This window comes from Ixodes scapularis, unplaced genomic scaffold (assembly GCF_016920785.2).
Source record: "Ixodes scapularis isolate PalLabHiFi unplaced genomic scaffold, ASM1692078v2 PGA_scaffold6__148_contigs__length_123643588, whole genome shotgun sequence".
In the NCBI taxonomy this organism is placed as follows: Eukaryota; Metazoa; Arthropoda; class Arachnida; order Ixodida; family Ixodidae; genus Ixodes; species Ixodes scapularis.
The window spans coordinates 8,119,750-8,132,561 of NW_024609881.1; the positions used below are offsets into that span (position 1 = coordinate 8,119,750).

At 44.5% G+C, this 12,812-nt stretch overlaps 1 protein-coding gene across 1 annotated transcript; it reads right to left on the reverse strand.

Annotated features, from left to right (window-relative positions):
• Nucleotides 1-7,890: 7,890 nt before the first annotated feature.
• On the reverse strand, nucleotides 7,891-12,109 carry LOC115309029 (GDSL esterase/lipase CPRD49-like). The gene is made up of 2 exons (XM_029967168.4): nucleotides 10,994-12,109; nucleotides 7,891-8,335 (listed from the first exon to the last, which is right to left on the reverse strand). Exons 1-2 carry the CDS (start codon nucleotides 11,444-11,446, stop codon nucleotides 8,129-8,131), a joined length of 660 nt encoding a protein of 219 aa, XP_029823028.2. The 5' UTR covers nucleotides 11,447-12,109; the 3' UTR covers nucleotides 7,891-8,128.
• Nucleotides 12,110-12,812: the final 703 nt, after the last annotated feature.

The window sequence follows — 12,812 nt, forward strand, 5'->3', positions numbered from 1 at the left end:
CGACTCATTCAGTGAGCGCGTCGCCCTCACCGTCCTGCAACTCTATTAAATAGCAGCGTATACTCTCTGTTGTGTCTACAAGCTGATCCTGGCTGCTGGTAGACGAGGACGAAGAGGAAGGGGGCTACGAACGGAGCACGAGATGGAGCAGCTGGTTTTTCTGTACTGTCTGACATAGGCGTTCGTATTAAAAACACAATTGGTGCAGTCGACAGGACTCTAGGACTCCTACATGAGTCTGAACTTTCCCTAAAATCTGCTCTTGCCATCGCCTCTCCAGTTGAGCAAGCGATGAAGGAGGCCAAGCTCTTGACGGAAGAGGGATCCAGTTCACAAGTGGCAAAAATAAAAGCCAAAAATTCGAGGGCAAGTCCCAGCAAGTCGTCCGGCACTTGTTACAGATGTGGATCACCGCACCACATGGCGGACCATCCTAAGTGTTGGCAAAGAATGAAGCTTGCAGAAAATGCAACAAGAAGGGACACTTCGCCTCCGTTTGCAAGCAGGGTGTTTCACAAGCAAAATCCCATGTACGAAGAGTGGAACAAGCGCACGACCAAGTCCAGGTGCTAACTACCAGCTTTACCAAACAATCGGTTACGTGCGAGATACATCTGGCACATGTTCCCACCAAACGTTTAGTCGACACAAGTTCATCCGTTTCAATCCTGCCAAAAGACGTCTACCGAAGACACTTCCACTCTTACAAGTTGGAATGTTTGAGTACAACACTTCTGGACTACTCCGGAAAAGACATTCCCGTTCTGGGGAAATTCGACGCACCGGTACAGTTTGCTCAAAGACGCAGCACCTGCACATTTCACGTCGTACGAACAGGTGTGGCTGTCATGGGCCTAAACGCCTTTTGTGCATTGGACATCCAACTAAACTTTGCTCCTCCCACCGGAGGACAGGTGGCAACGGTCTCCGCGAGAAACCTTCCAGAGATCACACAAGACTTCCCCCATCTGTTCTCCGAGGGATTAGGTCATGCGAAAGGATTTGTACATAAGGTAAAGACAAAAGATTCCGTCGCTCCTTTCCAACAAAAGCTACCAAGACTACCTTTCGCAGTGCGGGAGAAAGTTTCTGAGGAACTGGTGAAGCTGGAACACTCCGGGGTTATCGAGCGCATCGATGCTTCGGAGTGGGTGTCTCCCATCGTAGTGGCCCGCAAAAAGAATGGGCAGATCCGGCTCTGTGTAGGCCTATGCAAGCCGAACACTGCAATAGTTTTGGATTCCCACCCTCTACCGTGCCCCGACAAACTTTTTCATCAGCTTTGCGGTGCCCACATCTTCAGCAAGCTAGACCTCTCATTGGCATATCACCAGTTGGACCTGGCAGAGGAAAGCAGAGACCTAACGGCATTTGTGGCACATAAATGTCTCTTCAGGTTCACCAGAGTATGTTTCAGGCTGGCATCCGCCGCCCCTGCCTTTCAAAAATGATGGACTGCATACTCTGAGGTACTCCAGGTACCATCGTCTACCTGGATGATGTACTTATTTTCGGGCGCACAAGAGAAGAGCATGATGCCCGCCTGAGGCAAGTTCTTTCACGCCTTCAAGATGCAGGCTTGAAACTAAACTAGCACAAATGTTTTTTTTTGCAGTCCAGCAGCTTCAATTCCTAGGACACGAGCTGACACCGCAGGGAATCAAGCAATGCGAAGATAATATTGAGGCTATCATGCAGGCTTCACCCCCCACAAACATAACATCACTACTATCATTACTCGACCTGCTCGCATATTACGTCAAGTTTGTACCAAACTTTGCGACCATCGTGGAGCCTCTGCACGTGCTCCTGCGGAAGGATGTTCCCTTTTAATGAAAAAAGGCACAAAAAGAGGCATTCACTGCTGTAAAGGATCTGATACGAAACAGCAATCCACTGACTTTGACGTGGTGCTGCCCACCGTCGTCACAACCGATGCATCTAATTACGGATTAAGCGTGGTTCTGCAGCAAGTACATCCGGAAGGAATTCGAACGGTGTCGTTCGCATCGTGAAAACTTTCAAGCGTCGAACGCAACTACTCTGCAGGGGAGAAAGAGGCATTGGCGTGCCTTTGGGCCTGCGAGAAATGGCGCTTTTTTCTCTTCGGGCGCCATTTCACGCTCAAGACAGATCATCAGGCTCTCGTTACTTTGCTTTCTACACGAGGATCCGGTCGACAACCAATGAGGATAACCAGGTGGACTATGAGACTCCTCAGGTATGACTACGAGGTACATTACCAGAAAGGAAACAAGAGTGTCGTAGCAGACGCACTGTCACGCCTGCCTACTCCGAATCCTTTGGATTGCAGCAAGTTTAGTGACGACAAGGAAGAATTCATTTGCCGGTACGCAATCTATGCACAATCGATCAAGAAGAGATCAAGAAAGAAACCAGGCAAGACCCTAATTTGCCTCGAGTAATCCAGTGTATCTGCACTGAATGGGGTCACGAGGAACAATGTGATAAAGTACTATCTACATACTACAAGTTGCAAAAAGAGCTTTCCTCCGTGGATGACTGACTACTACGTGGTGAAGTGTTGGTTCCACCTATTTGGCTACGGCATAGACTCATTGATCTAGCTCATGAGTCACGCCCTGGAATTGTGCGGACGAAGCAGCGTCTACACGAGCACTTCTGTTGGCCCAGAGTCGACATCGAGGTCGACACCTACATTAGAGACTGCAACACCTGTCAGACGAACGACAAGACAGCTGTAACGGCAGCGGCACCCCTACAACCAGTTCCATTCCTATCGGGTGCATGGAAACAAATAGGAATAGACATTATCGGACCTTTTTACAAACTTCCATCGCAATTCAGATTTGCAGTCGCCCTAGTCGGCTACTTCAGTAAGTGGCCAGAGGTAGCTCTTTGTAACCAAGTTACTGCTGAAGCTGTATGTGAATTCCTCATTAGAATCTTCAACCGAGAATGGTATGCAAAGGTGATTGTTTCTGATCATGGCCCATAGTTTGAATCCCGCATATTCCAGGAGTTCCTGAAGTCCAGAGGGATTTACCACCATCGGTCTCCGACATACCATCCACAAGCCAATGGTCAGGTTGAGCGCTTCAACCGAGTGCTTAAGCAGTACGTCCAAACTATCCTGCAGGAACAAACCAACGTTCGTACAGGCCTTGAGTTTCCGGGTGTCTACCGAAGTACACCACATGCAGCGACGAAGCTCTCCCCCGCTGAGCTCATCCACGGACGTAAAATGCGTACCCGTATGGACATCTGAGGCTTCCCAAGTTTTGACGAGCCCGTTCACATCGAGATGCAGCAACTCCGCCAATGCATTGCTGATTACCAGAAGCACAGCAAGCAATACACAGATGATAGGCAAAGAGCCAAACCATTTACAGCGGGTGTAGGAGATTATGTCTGAGATTATGACCGAAGGGAACACCATCATTTGACCCCTCTGAAAGAATTCATGAAGCTGTGGGGCCAAGCACCTTCTCTGCTTATTCTTCCATCTCTTTTACCTCTATCCCCCCATAGATTGGTTGATCCTTTCTTTTTACCTTCCCTCCACAATCTTTCATTTATTGATCATATTTCACACAAAGACCACCATCTCCTTCTCATTAAAATTTGCTGATGAAACCTTAAATTTTGTATGATTATTCAGAAAAAATTATGTATGAAAGGGCAAAGCCTGAGTCAGTCGAGCTGGAGTCCTATGCGAGGCTAGGGTAGCTTATGTGTCTGTGGAAGGGAATGATTGATTGAACTGGTGAGTATGGGATAGCTGGAGATGACTTCCTGAATGTAATTATTGTTTCAGAGGTTAGATGGTACTGAATTGTGGCGATTATTAATTATTAAAGGAACTCTCCAAGTGTAGGAACTATTAAACAGGCAAGAAATAAAAAGAAAGCATTATTCTAGAACATCGTTACTTATGCAACTTTACATTTTAACATTTGAAGTGTTCCTCCACCACAAAGTTTTATTATTATTACTGTTTTATATTGATTTAATCATTCAAATCTATACCACCATGTGCTTTCTTTTACATACACATTGTATGCTGAGTACAGAGTTTTGGCTGAAGCTAAGACGTGTTTTGTACACCATTTATTTGTACTAACCTTATAATTGGGAGGAAACATGTGCTTCCTCACAATAGCAACATTGCTGAAGTAGAGGTTTCAAGGAACAAATACAATTAACTTGGAAGTCTGCTTGCCAGTGGAAGGACATTTTTCTATGACATCTGTGCAGTAAAAAGCCCACAAGCGTGCTTCTAATTAAAAACGCACGCTATCCAGAATAGCGCGACCCGCAAAAGCGGTTCTTCCTACGAGAATGTGCCTTGTGGAACAGTTTGAAACTCAGAAAAGAGCTTGTACCCTGGAAGGAGGGTTTCCCCCTTCTATTTGCTGTACGGCGGGAAAGCGGCGGACCAAGTAACTCGCAAGTGCGCTTCCCCTTGCACGTATTTTCCTTGTGGGAAAGCGCAGAACCAGCAAATGTACTTGTCAGTTGCAGTAAGATGGGAAAGCAGTAGACCTAACGTTCCATAAGCGTGCTTCTCCCTTAAACACCGAGTTTTGCAGGAAAGCAAAAAACCCGCAAGTGCGCTTCACCTTACGAAGTTGTGTACTGCGAAAAAGCGACCTAGAAATACTTCTCATTTATTGCAAGAAATCCATGCGCGAATCTCATCCTCCGAAGAGCACTTATGGCAATAGGCCACATTGATTGACTGAACATGACTTTACAAATAACCAAATTACAAATTTCTCACTGGCGAAATTAAAAAAAGAAAAAATCATTGATTAGATTTAAACTGTTTTCTCAAAATAATTTTTTGAAATATAATTTCTCTGAAAATAATAAATACACTAGAATATGCAAGATCAACCAGAGACATATACTTTAGTCTGTCTGCCTGATTGTATACCTCTCTCTGCTGGTATTTGAGTTTGTATGCTTGTTCACGCACGCAGTTCTTTTGTTGACTCTACCCTTTCCCTTGTTTTGCTATACCTGAAGAACGAGCTGAAAAGTAGAGAGAGCGTTCAATCCTACAATTTACTTGTGCCTCGAAGAAGTCTTATATTTGCTCGTTATCCCCATATCAATATTACTTGATAATTATTTTACATGGAATGAAAATATAAATACACCTGAAAACAATAAAATAGTTGAGGTTCCAGTGGTAAAATTAATGTTTTTTTTTTAATATATCAAAATGTTTGATTTGAAACATCGGTATTCAAATCATACTTGGGTAGTCATTTAATTACAGTAATTAAATTACTGTAATTTAAATACTTTTCTGGTAATTTGTAATTCATCACTTCCTGCTAAAGGGAGCTGCAATTGTACTTTATTTGCTTTTTAGCATCAGTAATTACAAACTTTGAGGCACATTTACAACTACTTTTGCAAGGATTTCCGGTGCCAACCGGAAATCCTTGCATCATCAACACTGATGATGACATCAGTGACGTCACTGATGACGTCACCGACATTAGCATTGTCATCATCACTGATGATGTCATCAGCAAAGTAATTTGTAATTGCAATGAGTTATTTCTCAGGTAGTACTAATTGTAACTGTAGTTAAACTACTTTTGGAGCAAAGTAATTGTAATTAAATTACATTTTAAAAGTAATTTACCTGTATGATTAAAGCTGTGGTCTAAATCATGATTTCGATTTAAATCAACTTGATTTTTATCCTCCACCCTGTGTATACGTGTGTCAGTGCATGACCACTGCCAATCATTTCATTTGCAGCATGCGACACTGAGCCCTCAATTCTTTATACGAGGGCAATGGGGGATGGCCAAGGGATGAAGATGGGCTGAACAATTTTTTTCCAACATTTTGTTGATATACTATTAGATAACTTTGCATCCTGCAGGTGAAATTCGGTACGGTCTGCTTTTCTGGAATCGATCGGATGGACACTGAATCTATAAGTCGATTGAATCAGGATGTCCCATGCAGGAACCAAACTGTTTAATTTTTTTATTGCTAACTTACTAATATTGTAATATTGCTGCTTTTATGCTTCAAGTGTGTAGATAAGTGGGTAGCACAAATGCTCAGAAAGAGTGGCAATGTCATGTTCTTTATATAGTTGATTATAGCGGAGACAAGAGCTTCTGGAAAAGTATTTGCGACTCTGTGTAGGTGTCAATCAGGCAAAGGCAAACGCTGCCTTGTACCGCAGAGACACAAGGAATTATCTTACACCACTTTTCTTTGCAAATAATGATTTGGCAGCGCTACAGCGATAGTAGATAGTGCTGGCAAAAAAGGGCTGTCATTTGTGGCCCTCGAATTAGGAGGGTCAGCAACAGGTTTATTATAATAATCATCTTTATTTTGGTGTCATCAGTCTTTATCTTGGATGCCCCGTGGTGCACCAAAACAAACAATAAAACCAGCAAACAAAAAAAATCCTAAACACACTTATAAAGTTAACAAACAAATAAATGTAAGATTATCCAAATGGCGACGGTACATTGCAACAGATGCAGATATATAAAGGCGAGGTGGAGCGATGGCATCATATGACTGAATCCGAGAGACGTGAGGTATTCACAGTGAGCACACATAAAAGCATACAAAATGTCTGGTTACACATGAAGGAACATGAAACAGTTCTGCTCTAGTTTGCCTGTAGTTGTTTAGAAAGGCATCGGTGGACATCTTCACAGACTCCTTCTTTAAATAGGGTGGACATGCCTGCAAGAAGCAGTAACATCATTCCACATCGCATAGGCTGTAACTATTTGCTATTACCCATGTGCAATAGGTGTTCGTTGCCCGTAGTAATTACTCTGCATGTGATGTGCAGGAATTTGTGGCTCCCGTGTCGACCAAGGCAATGAATTTGTGAGCCAAATATTAATGTCTTATTATTGTCACTCCCAATAAAAGGAATTTCCTTGCATCTTGTGGAAGTGGTACCTGGGCTCCGGATCATTTGTTTCCTGCAGTATGGCACCCAGGCCCAATCCCATGCCATTCAAGAAAGAAAATTGAGACGGCACTTGCAGTTGCCTGGTAGAAAAACAGCTTTTCTACCAGGCAACTAGAACCCAGTTATCTGGTAGCTGTGATGCTTGGCCGAACAATGCAAACAAAGAAATTGTTAGCTATCTGGGCCAGCAGCCTCTGAAAAGCATTCATTTAAGGATTAGCAGGAAAATAAGAATAAAGTGTTGGTTTCAAACTTTTGGACATAAAAGGAATAGAATACTAACTCCAGACGACTACTACTTATTTCAACCAGCAACAAAATTCATCACTGTCATTGCTGGTTGAAGGAAGCAGTCCACTGTAGTTTCTTTCCATTCTTTGTGTTGGAAAGTTTTTGTATAATCTACTGATATGGCCATACATCCTTCGACAGTAAAACAAATTTTTTTGAAAATGCTGTAAACAAATGCCTCCGCAGCACACTTCCAGCTTGTCGGAGTAATGAACCACGTCTCTGCAAACTGTGGTGTTCTCAATACAATGCTAGTATCAAGCTTAATACTTTGCGACAATGCTCTCGTGTTAAGCTTTTCCTTGTTGCACCAGTACACGCGGAGAAGCACTCGTGCTCTCGCTGTAAGTTTTCCCACATCGCACCGGTGCATGTGAAAAGCACCAGCTCTTTTTTGGTAACCTTCTCCACGCTGCGGAGAAAAGCCAGTGCTCTCGCAGTTAGCTTTCGTACGTTGCTCTGGTGCACGCAGAGAAGCACCGGGCATTATTTGTGGAGTGATCAGAAAGGAAAAAAGGGGCCCATGTGCACTAGCTATTGTTGGGGCAGGATTGATATCAAATGCAGTGTGTTGATGTAACTACTAAGGTATAAGACAAATCGGCACCCCCCCAAATGTAAGTAAACAACATCAAACTCGATTTGCAATGCAGAACAGTTTATTCACATTATAACACAAAATTCCGATTCCCTCGAAGCACTTCAGACTCGGAAAGAATCATCGGACTGTGCAGCGCCTAGTTGTTGGTTTCTTCAGAGCCAATTTACACAAGTAGCAACTTGCTCAGTTTTCAAGGGGCCTTGTTTTTGGAGCCTTCTTGTTACCAGATGTGAGGCCCACAAACTTTTTGCTATAATTTCCCCAGCCTCTTAGAAAGACTATGTCGTCAGATTAACAAAACTTTGCTGGAAAAGTCGGAGAATTCTGAAGAGACAACATGGCGCGGTCAATAGGGCACCCTTGATGGTCCAGCCGTCCCACGAGAGGGTCCCTGGCATTGCCTCCTTGTGGTCCTGCTGGATCTTGGCCCTGGCCATCTTCTCCAGGATGCTCCATACTTGCTGGCCCATGAACCCAGCGAGGACCTGCACACGGTACTTGACATTAGCACCAAAGCTGATTGTCAGCTGCAGTCACCTCACTCGTTCAAATTGTTAAAGATGTTGCCTTGAAGATTTCACAGAAAAGGTGCTGCGCCTTTAGCTTTACATACAAGGCACCTATGCCAAAATGTCTAACTGGGACCGGTTGGCATCTCGACTGGTTACAACTGGAACTAACTGGTCCCAAGTTGGAATTGGCTGTTATCAATAGGAGTGCAACTGGGACTAGCTGAGGGGTCAACTGGCTTGACTATGCCCAGATGGGGAACGGGTAGGGGTAACTGGGACCAGTTAAGGAGTTAACTGGTTGGAGGGATTCCCAGGGGAAGTTTCAATTGTTTTCCCATTCCCTGTTAGGGTTCACATGCCGTGTCCATTTCGACAAGATGGGGGTGTATTGATCTTTGCTAGTGAAGGAAAAAAAACTTAAATATATAGATTTACAGAAATGGATAAACCTTTAATTACTAGGTATACATTTATGTATTTAAAAAAATATGCCAAATTTTAATGTACATATCCTTTTATAAATTGCAATATAATTAGTGGCATAAAAAATATTTACTTAAATCAACATTTATGTACATGTATAAAATGTATTAAACATTGAAGCAAAGACCTACTCCCTTTTTTTTTTAAATCGGACCCAGCAGGCCGTTGTGACACGCATACGGATTAGTTTTGCGTGTTGTCGACAGATGGCACATGTGACGCAGTGAAAAATCACCAATCATGATTTTTAACGATGATGAAGTTGAGAGGCTGAAGGTACAGAATATTACAGTTGAGAAAGCTAGTAAATACAAGTACCTAGGAGCATGGATATGTGATGGTGCAGAATATCTCAGTGAGCATGAAAAGTATATAATAGGTAAGGGCAACAGAAATGCAGCTGTAATGAAAAATAGAGCACTTTGAAATTACAACAGGTATGAGGTGGTGAGAGAGATTTGGAAAGGGGTCATGGTGCCTGGCTTGACTTTTGGAAATGCAGTGCTATGTGTGAAATCCGAAGTGCATGCGAGACTAGAAATAAAACAGTGCAGAGTAGGTAGGCTGGCTTTGGGGACACATTGCAAAACACCAAACCAGGGAGCTAGTACAAGGAGACATGGGATGGGCGTCATCTGAGAGCAGGGAAGCGGTGAGCAAGATAGAATTTGAGGATTGGTTGAGGCAAATGGATGGGTGGCAATGGGCACAAAAGGTTTTCAGCTATTTATACATGAGGAGTATAGATACAAACTGGAGACAGTGCACTAGGGAGTTAGGAGGACAGTTTTTAAGGCTAAGTGGACTTAGGAAGAGCAGGTGTCAGTTAAGGCCACAGAAAGAGATTGGTGGCTAGAGAGAATGCAGACAAAGACGGCTCTGGAAAACTATAAATTAAACAAAACAGTTATTGCCAAAGAAAGCATTTATGACCAATCTAGGGGAAGCTCATTGTTGTTCGAGGCGAGGACGGGTGTACTGCAAACCAGAACACACAGAGCGAAGTACCAGGAAATGGATACAGTGTGCACTGCTTGTGGAGAGGAGGACGAGACGGCTGAGCACTTGATACTTGATACGAAGAGAACATAGATTTAATAAAGTCATTGGGTTTTAGGAACAGCGAAGGAACAGTGGATTTCAAGACAGTAGAGATTACCAAGCAAATATTAAGTGAATGGTGGCAGAAGGCAAGAGAAAACTAGATATTTTCTTATTAACTGATGGCAAGGGTGTTTTATAGCCTCACTTTCTTTGCAGTGCGGAGTGAATATAGCTTTCACCTTTAAATATTCTAAGCTTAAATGGTAAAACAGAATGGCTAGCTGGCGTAAGCTACCGCCCGATCCAAAGGGCTCAGCCGGATTCATCCATCCGTCCATCCAGTGGTCGGTAGAGAAGGGAAACCATCGCCAAAGTTGGTGTATTGATAAACGTGTCGTTATGAAAATGTCAAAACCATATCTGCGCTTCTTGCGACCCAACGGTGAACTTCGAGGGCAGAAAGATGCAGTTCAACGACCGGAGGGCACCCAGGGAGAAACCAGACGGAAGAGAAAACAGCCGCGGAGAGCACAATGGTAAAAATGGCGGAAAGTCTACCCGAACTGGCAGCTGTTGTGACACAAGCAATTGGAATTGTTTGATTGTAAGGTGGGAGCGCAACCGCATCCTATCAGGACTTCACCTGCGCAACGCGGAAACACGGGTGAGCACCTTTCTTCACGCGATGGAGAGAAGCTAGGGACGTCGTCACGGATGCTGACAGACGCCAGCGGCTAATCTTTCACCTCGCACAAATACTCGCTCTGAAAGGGCGATTCAATCGTCGCAATTAGCTAACGAGGCAACTGAAGCGGTCCTTAGAGCTACGCTGTGCTTCCTTCAATCCGGAAACGTGAACGTCACCGAACCTATTTATTTTCATTCTCGGTTTTTGACAATAAAGACTGGTCAACCTTCCAAGTTGTGCCGTGTTTCGTTGCTGGAGTTGGCACCGTTCTGTCAACCAGTTGAATCCAACCAGTAATTTAGCTCGCCACGTGCGCAGGTCAATTTTCAGTTCCCCTTTTTTACGGTGAGCCTTGCAATCGTAGCCGCCCTATATTCGCGCTCTTTAGTGCAGCGACTTAACGCACGTGTGCATACCTTGTTGCCGATCCGGTTTGGGTGGACGCCGTCGCGGTGGATCCACTGGTGCCACTCGTCAGCTAGCCCGTCAAGGAACGTGAACCCTTCCCTGCGACACAACTCTCGCAGCAGCGAGTTCACCTCTCGGTAACGGTCATTCGAAGCCTCGATCTCTGCAGCGTGACTACGCTGCCATTCCAATGAGCAGAACCTATTCTCCCGTCTCGGAAGAACGACAGAAAAGGCGATCTGCATCATTGGATTGCGTTCACAGATCTGGGCAGCTAGACGACGATATTTGTCGATGTACACGCTGGCACTAATATGGGAATTATTAGTGCCAACGTGTAGGATGACATCAAAATCGGGTAGCTTCTCAGACACCTGGGAAAACAAGTGCTCGATTCTAATACCACTAAACGGCGCAACCTCAACAGCCAACCGACTATTCAATGGCAAGTACTTCACCATCGAATCGCCGGCTACCAAAACTCGAGGCACGTTGGGGGTGCGATCAAAGCCAAAATACAAAGAGTAGCACTAGATACGGAAAAATGTATTGCTAAAAAGAACAAGACAATGCTAAACAAAACGCTTCAAAGAGTGCGAAAAATCAGTCAAAATAGCTTGCGTGACCGGAGCCGACAGCAGCGCGGCCAGGACCCGACCACAGAAGACTACAGCGGCAGACGCACATGGTCGGCCACATGTCATAACAAAGGCAACATCCGGGGCCGGGGATGATACGTTACTTCCGGCGTCGAAGGAACGATTTCCACACAGCCGTCTTTCCTCCGACGCGACTACGTCACTTCCGGCGTCGGAGGAACGATTTGCACACAGGGCCCACTCCTCCGACGCCCGTCGGAGGAAGCACTTTCAAAAATCGATGATCTACGAACTTTTGAACTTCTTGCACTAAGAGCTCGAAGCTTTTCAAACTTTTGACCTTCCTACGCTAAGAAATCCAACAATTTTCTAACTTTCGACCTTTTTACGCTAAGAAATCCTACAATTTTCTAACCTTCGACCGGAATTCGAAAATGGTCGAACTTTGATTCCTGAAAAGACAAAAGTTCGACGAACTTTGACCTTTTCCAATAAAAGTTTGAAGTTCGTCGAACCTCGAAAGACTAGCGGGCGGTTTCATTTGGATTCAAGCGGTGAGGTACATTCGTAAACATTTTAGTGAAAACCCGAGACTCAGGTAAAACAGACGACGAGAAGGAAGAGAAGAGAACGTCCTTCTCTTCAGACGCTTCCTTCTCTTCCTTGTCGTCGTCTGTTTTACCTCAGTCTCGGGTTTTCACTGAAATGTTTAATATACACCAGCTCACCTGCGCCCTTACGTTCTGCTCATTAGTACATTCGTAATTTTTTTTTTCGCATTTTTACATGCGGTGTTGCATTCCTTGCGAAAGACAATGCGTTTATTTCAATCATAGCTGGCATGCTTGGTTTTAAAGAAATAGATACCCGAAGGAGCGAGGAAGGACGCCGAGCAAATGCTCGCCTGGCTGGCGAGCATTTGCTCGGCAGCAACTGTCGAGTCACGCTGGGACAGATCGACAGTTGCTGCCTCAATGTAGCTAAAACAATTGTGTGCGGCGCTTTGCAGCAGATTTGTGCGCGCGTGCACAGCTAAGCAGAGAGCACATCATTTACTCTGGTGAATGCAAAGCCTTTTTCTACAGCAGCCTCCACAGATCCGAGAAAAAACGAACCAGAAAGGCCAAAATAGCGCTGGCGCACGCCGCGCAAGCTGTAATGTGAAGCTGCAGGCTTGTTCTTGAACATTTTCAAGTTTTTCTGACATAAAAAGCCACTTCGAGGCTCT

Excerpts from the sequence above, each read along its gene's own strand:
- LOC115309029 (XM_029967168.4), bottom strand. The coding sequence starts at position 11,446 with ATGGTGAAGTACTTGCCATTGAATAGTCGGTTGGCTGTTGAGGTTGCG. Across the intron at positions 8,336-10,993 it reads CAAACCGGATCGGCAACAAG|GTCCTCGCTGGGTTCATGGG; the intron begins GTATGCACACGT and ends TACCGTGTGCAG.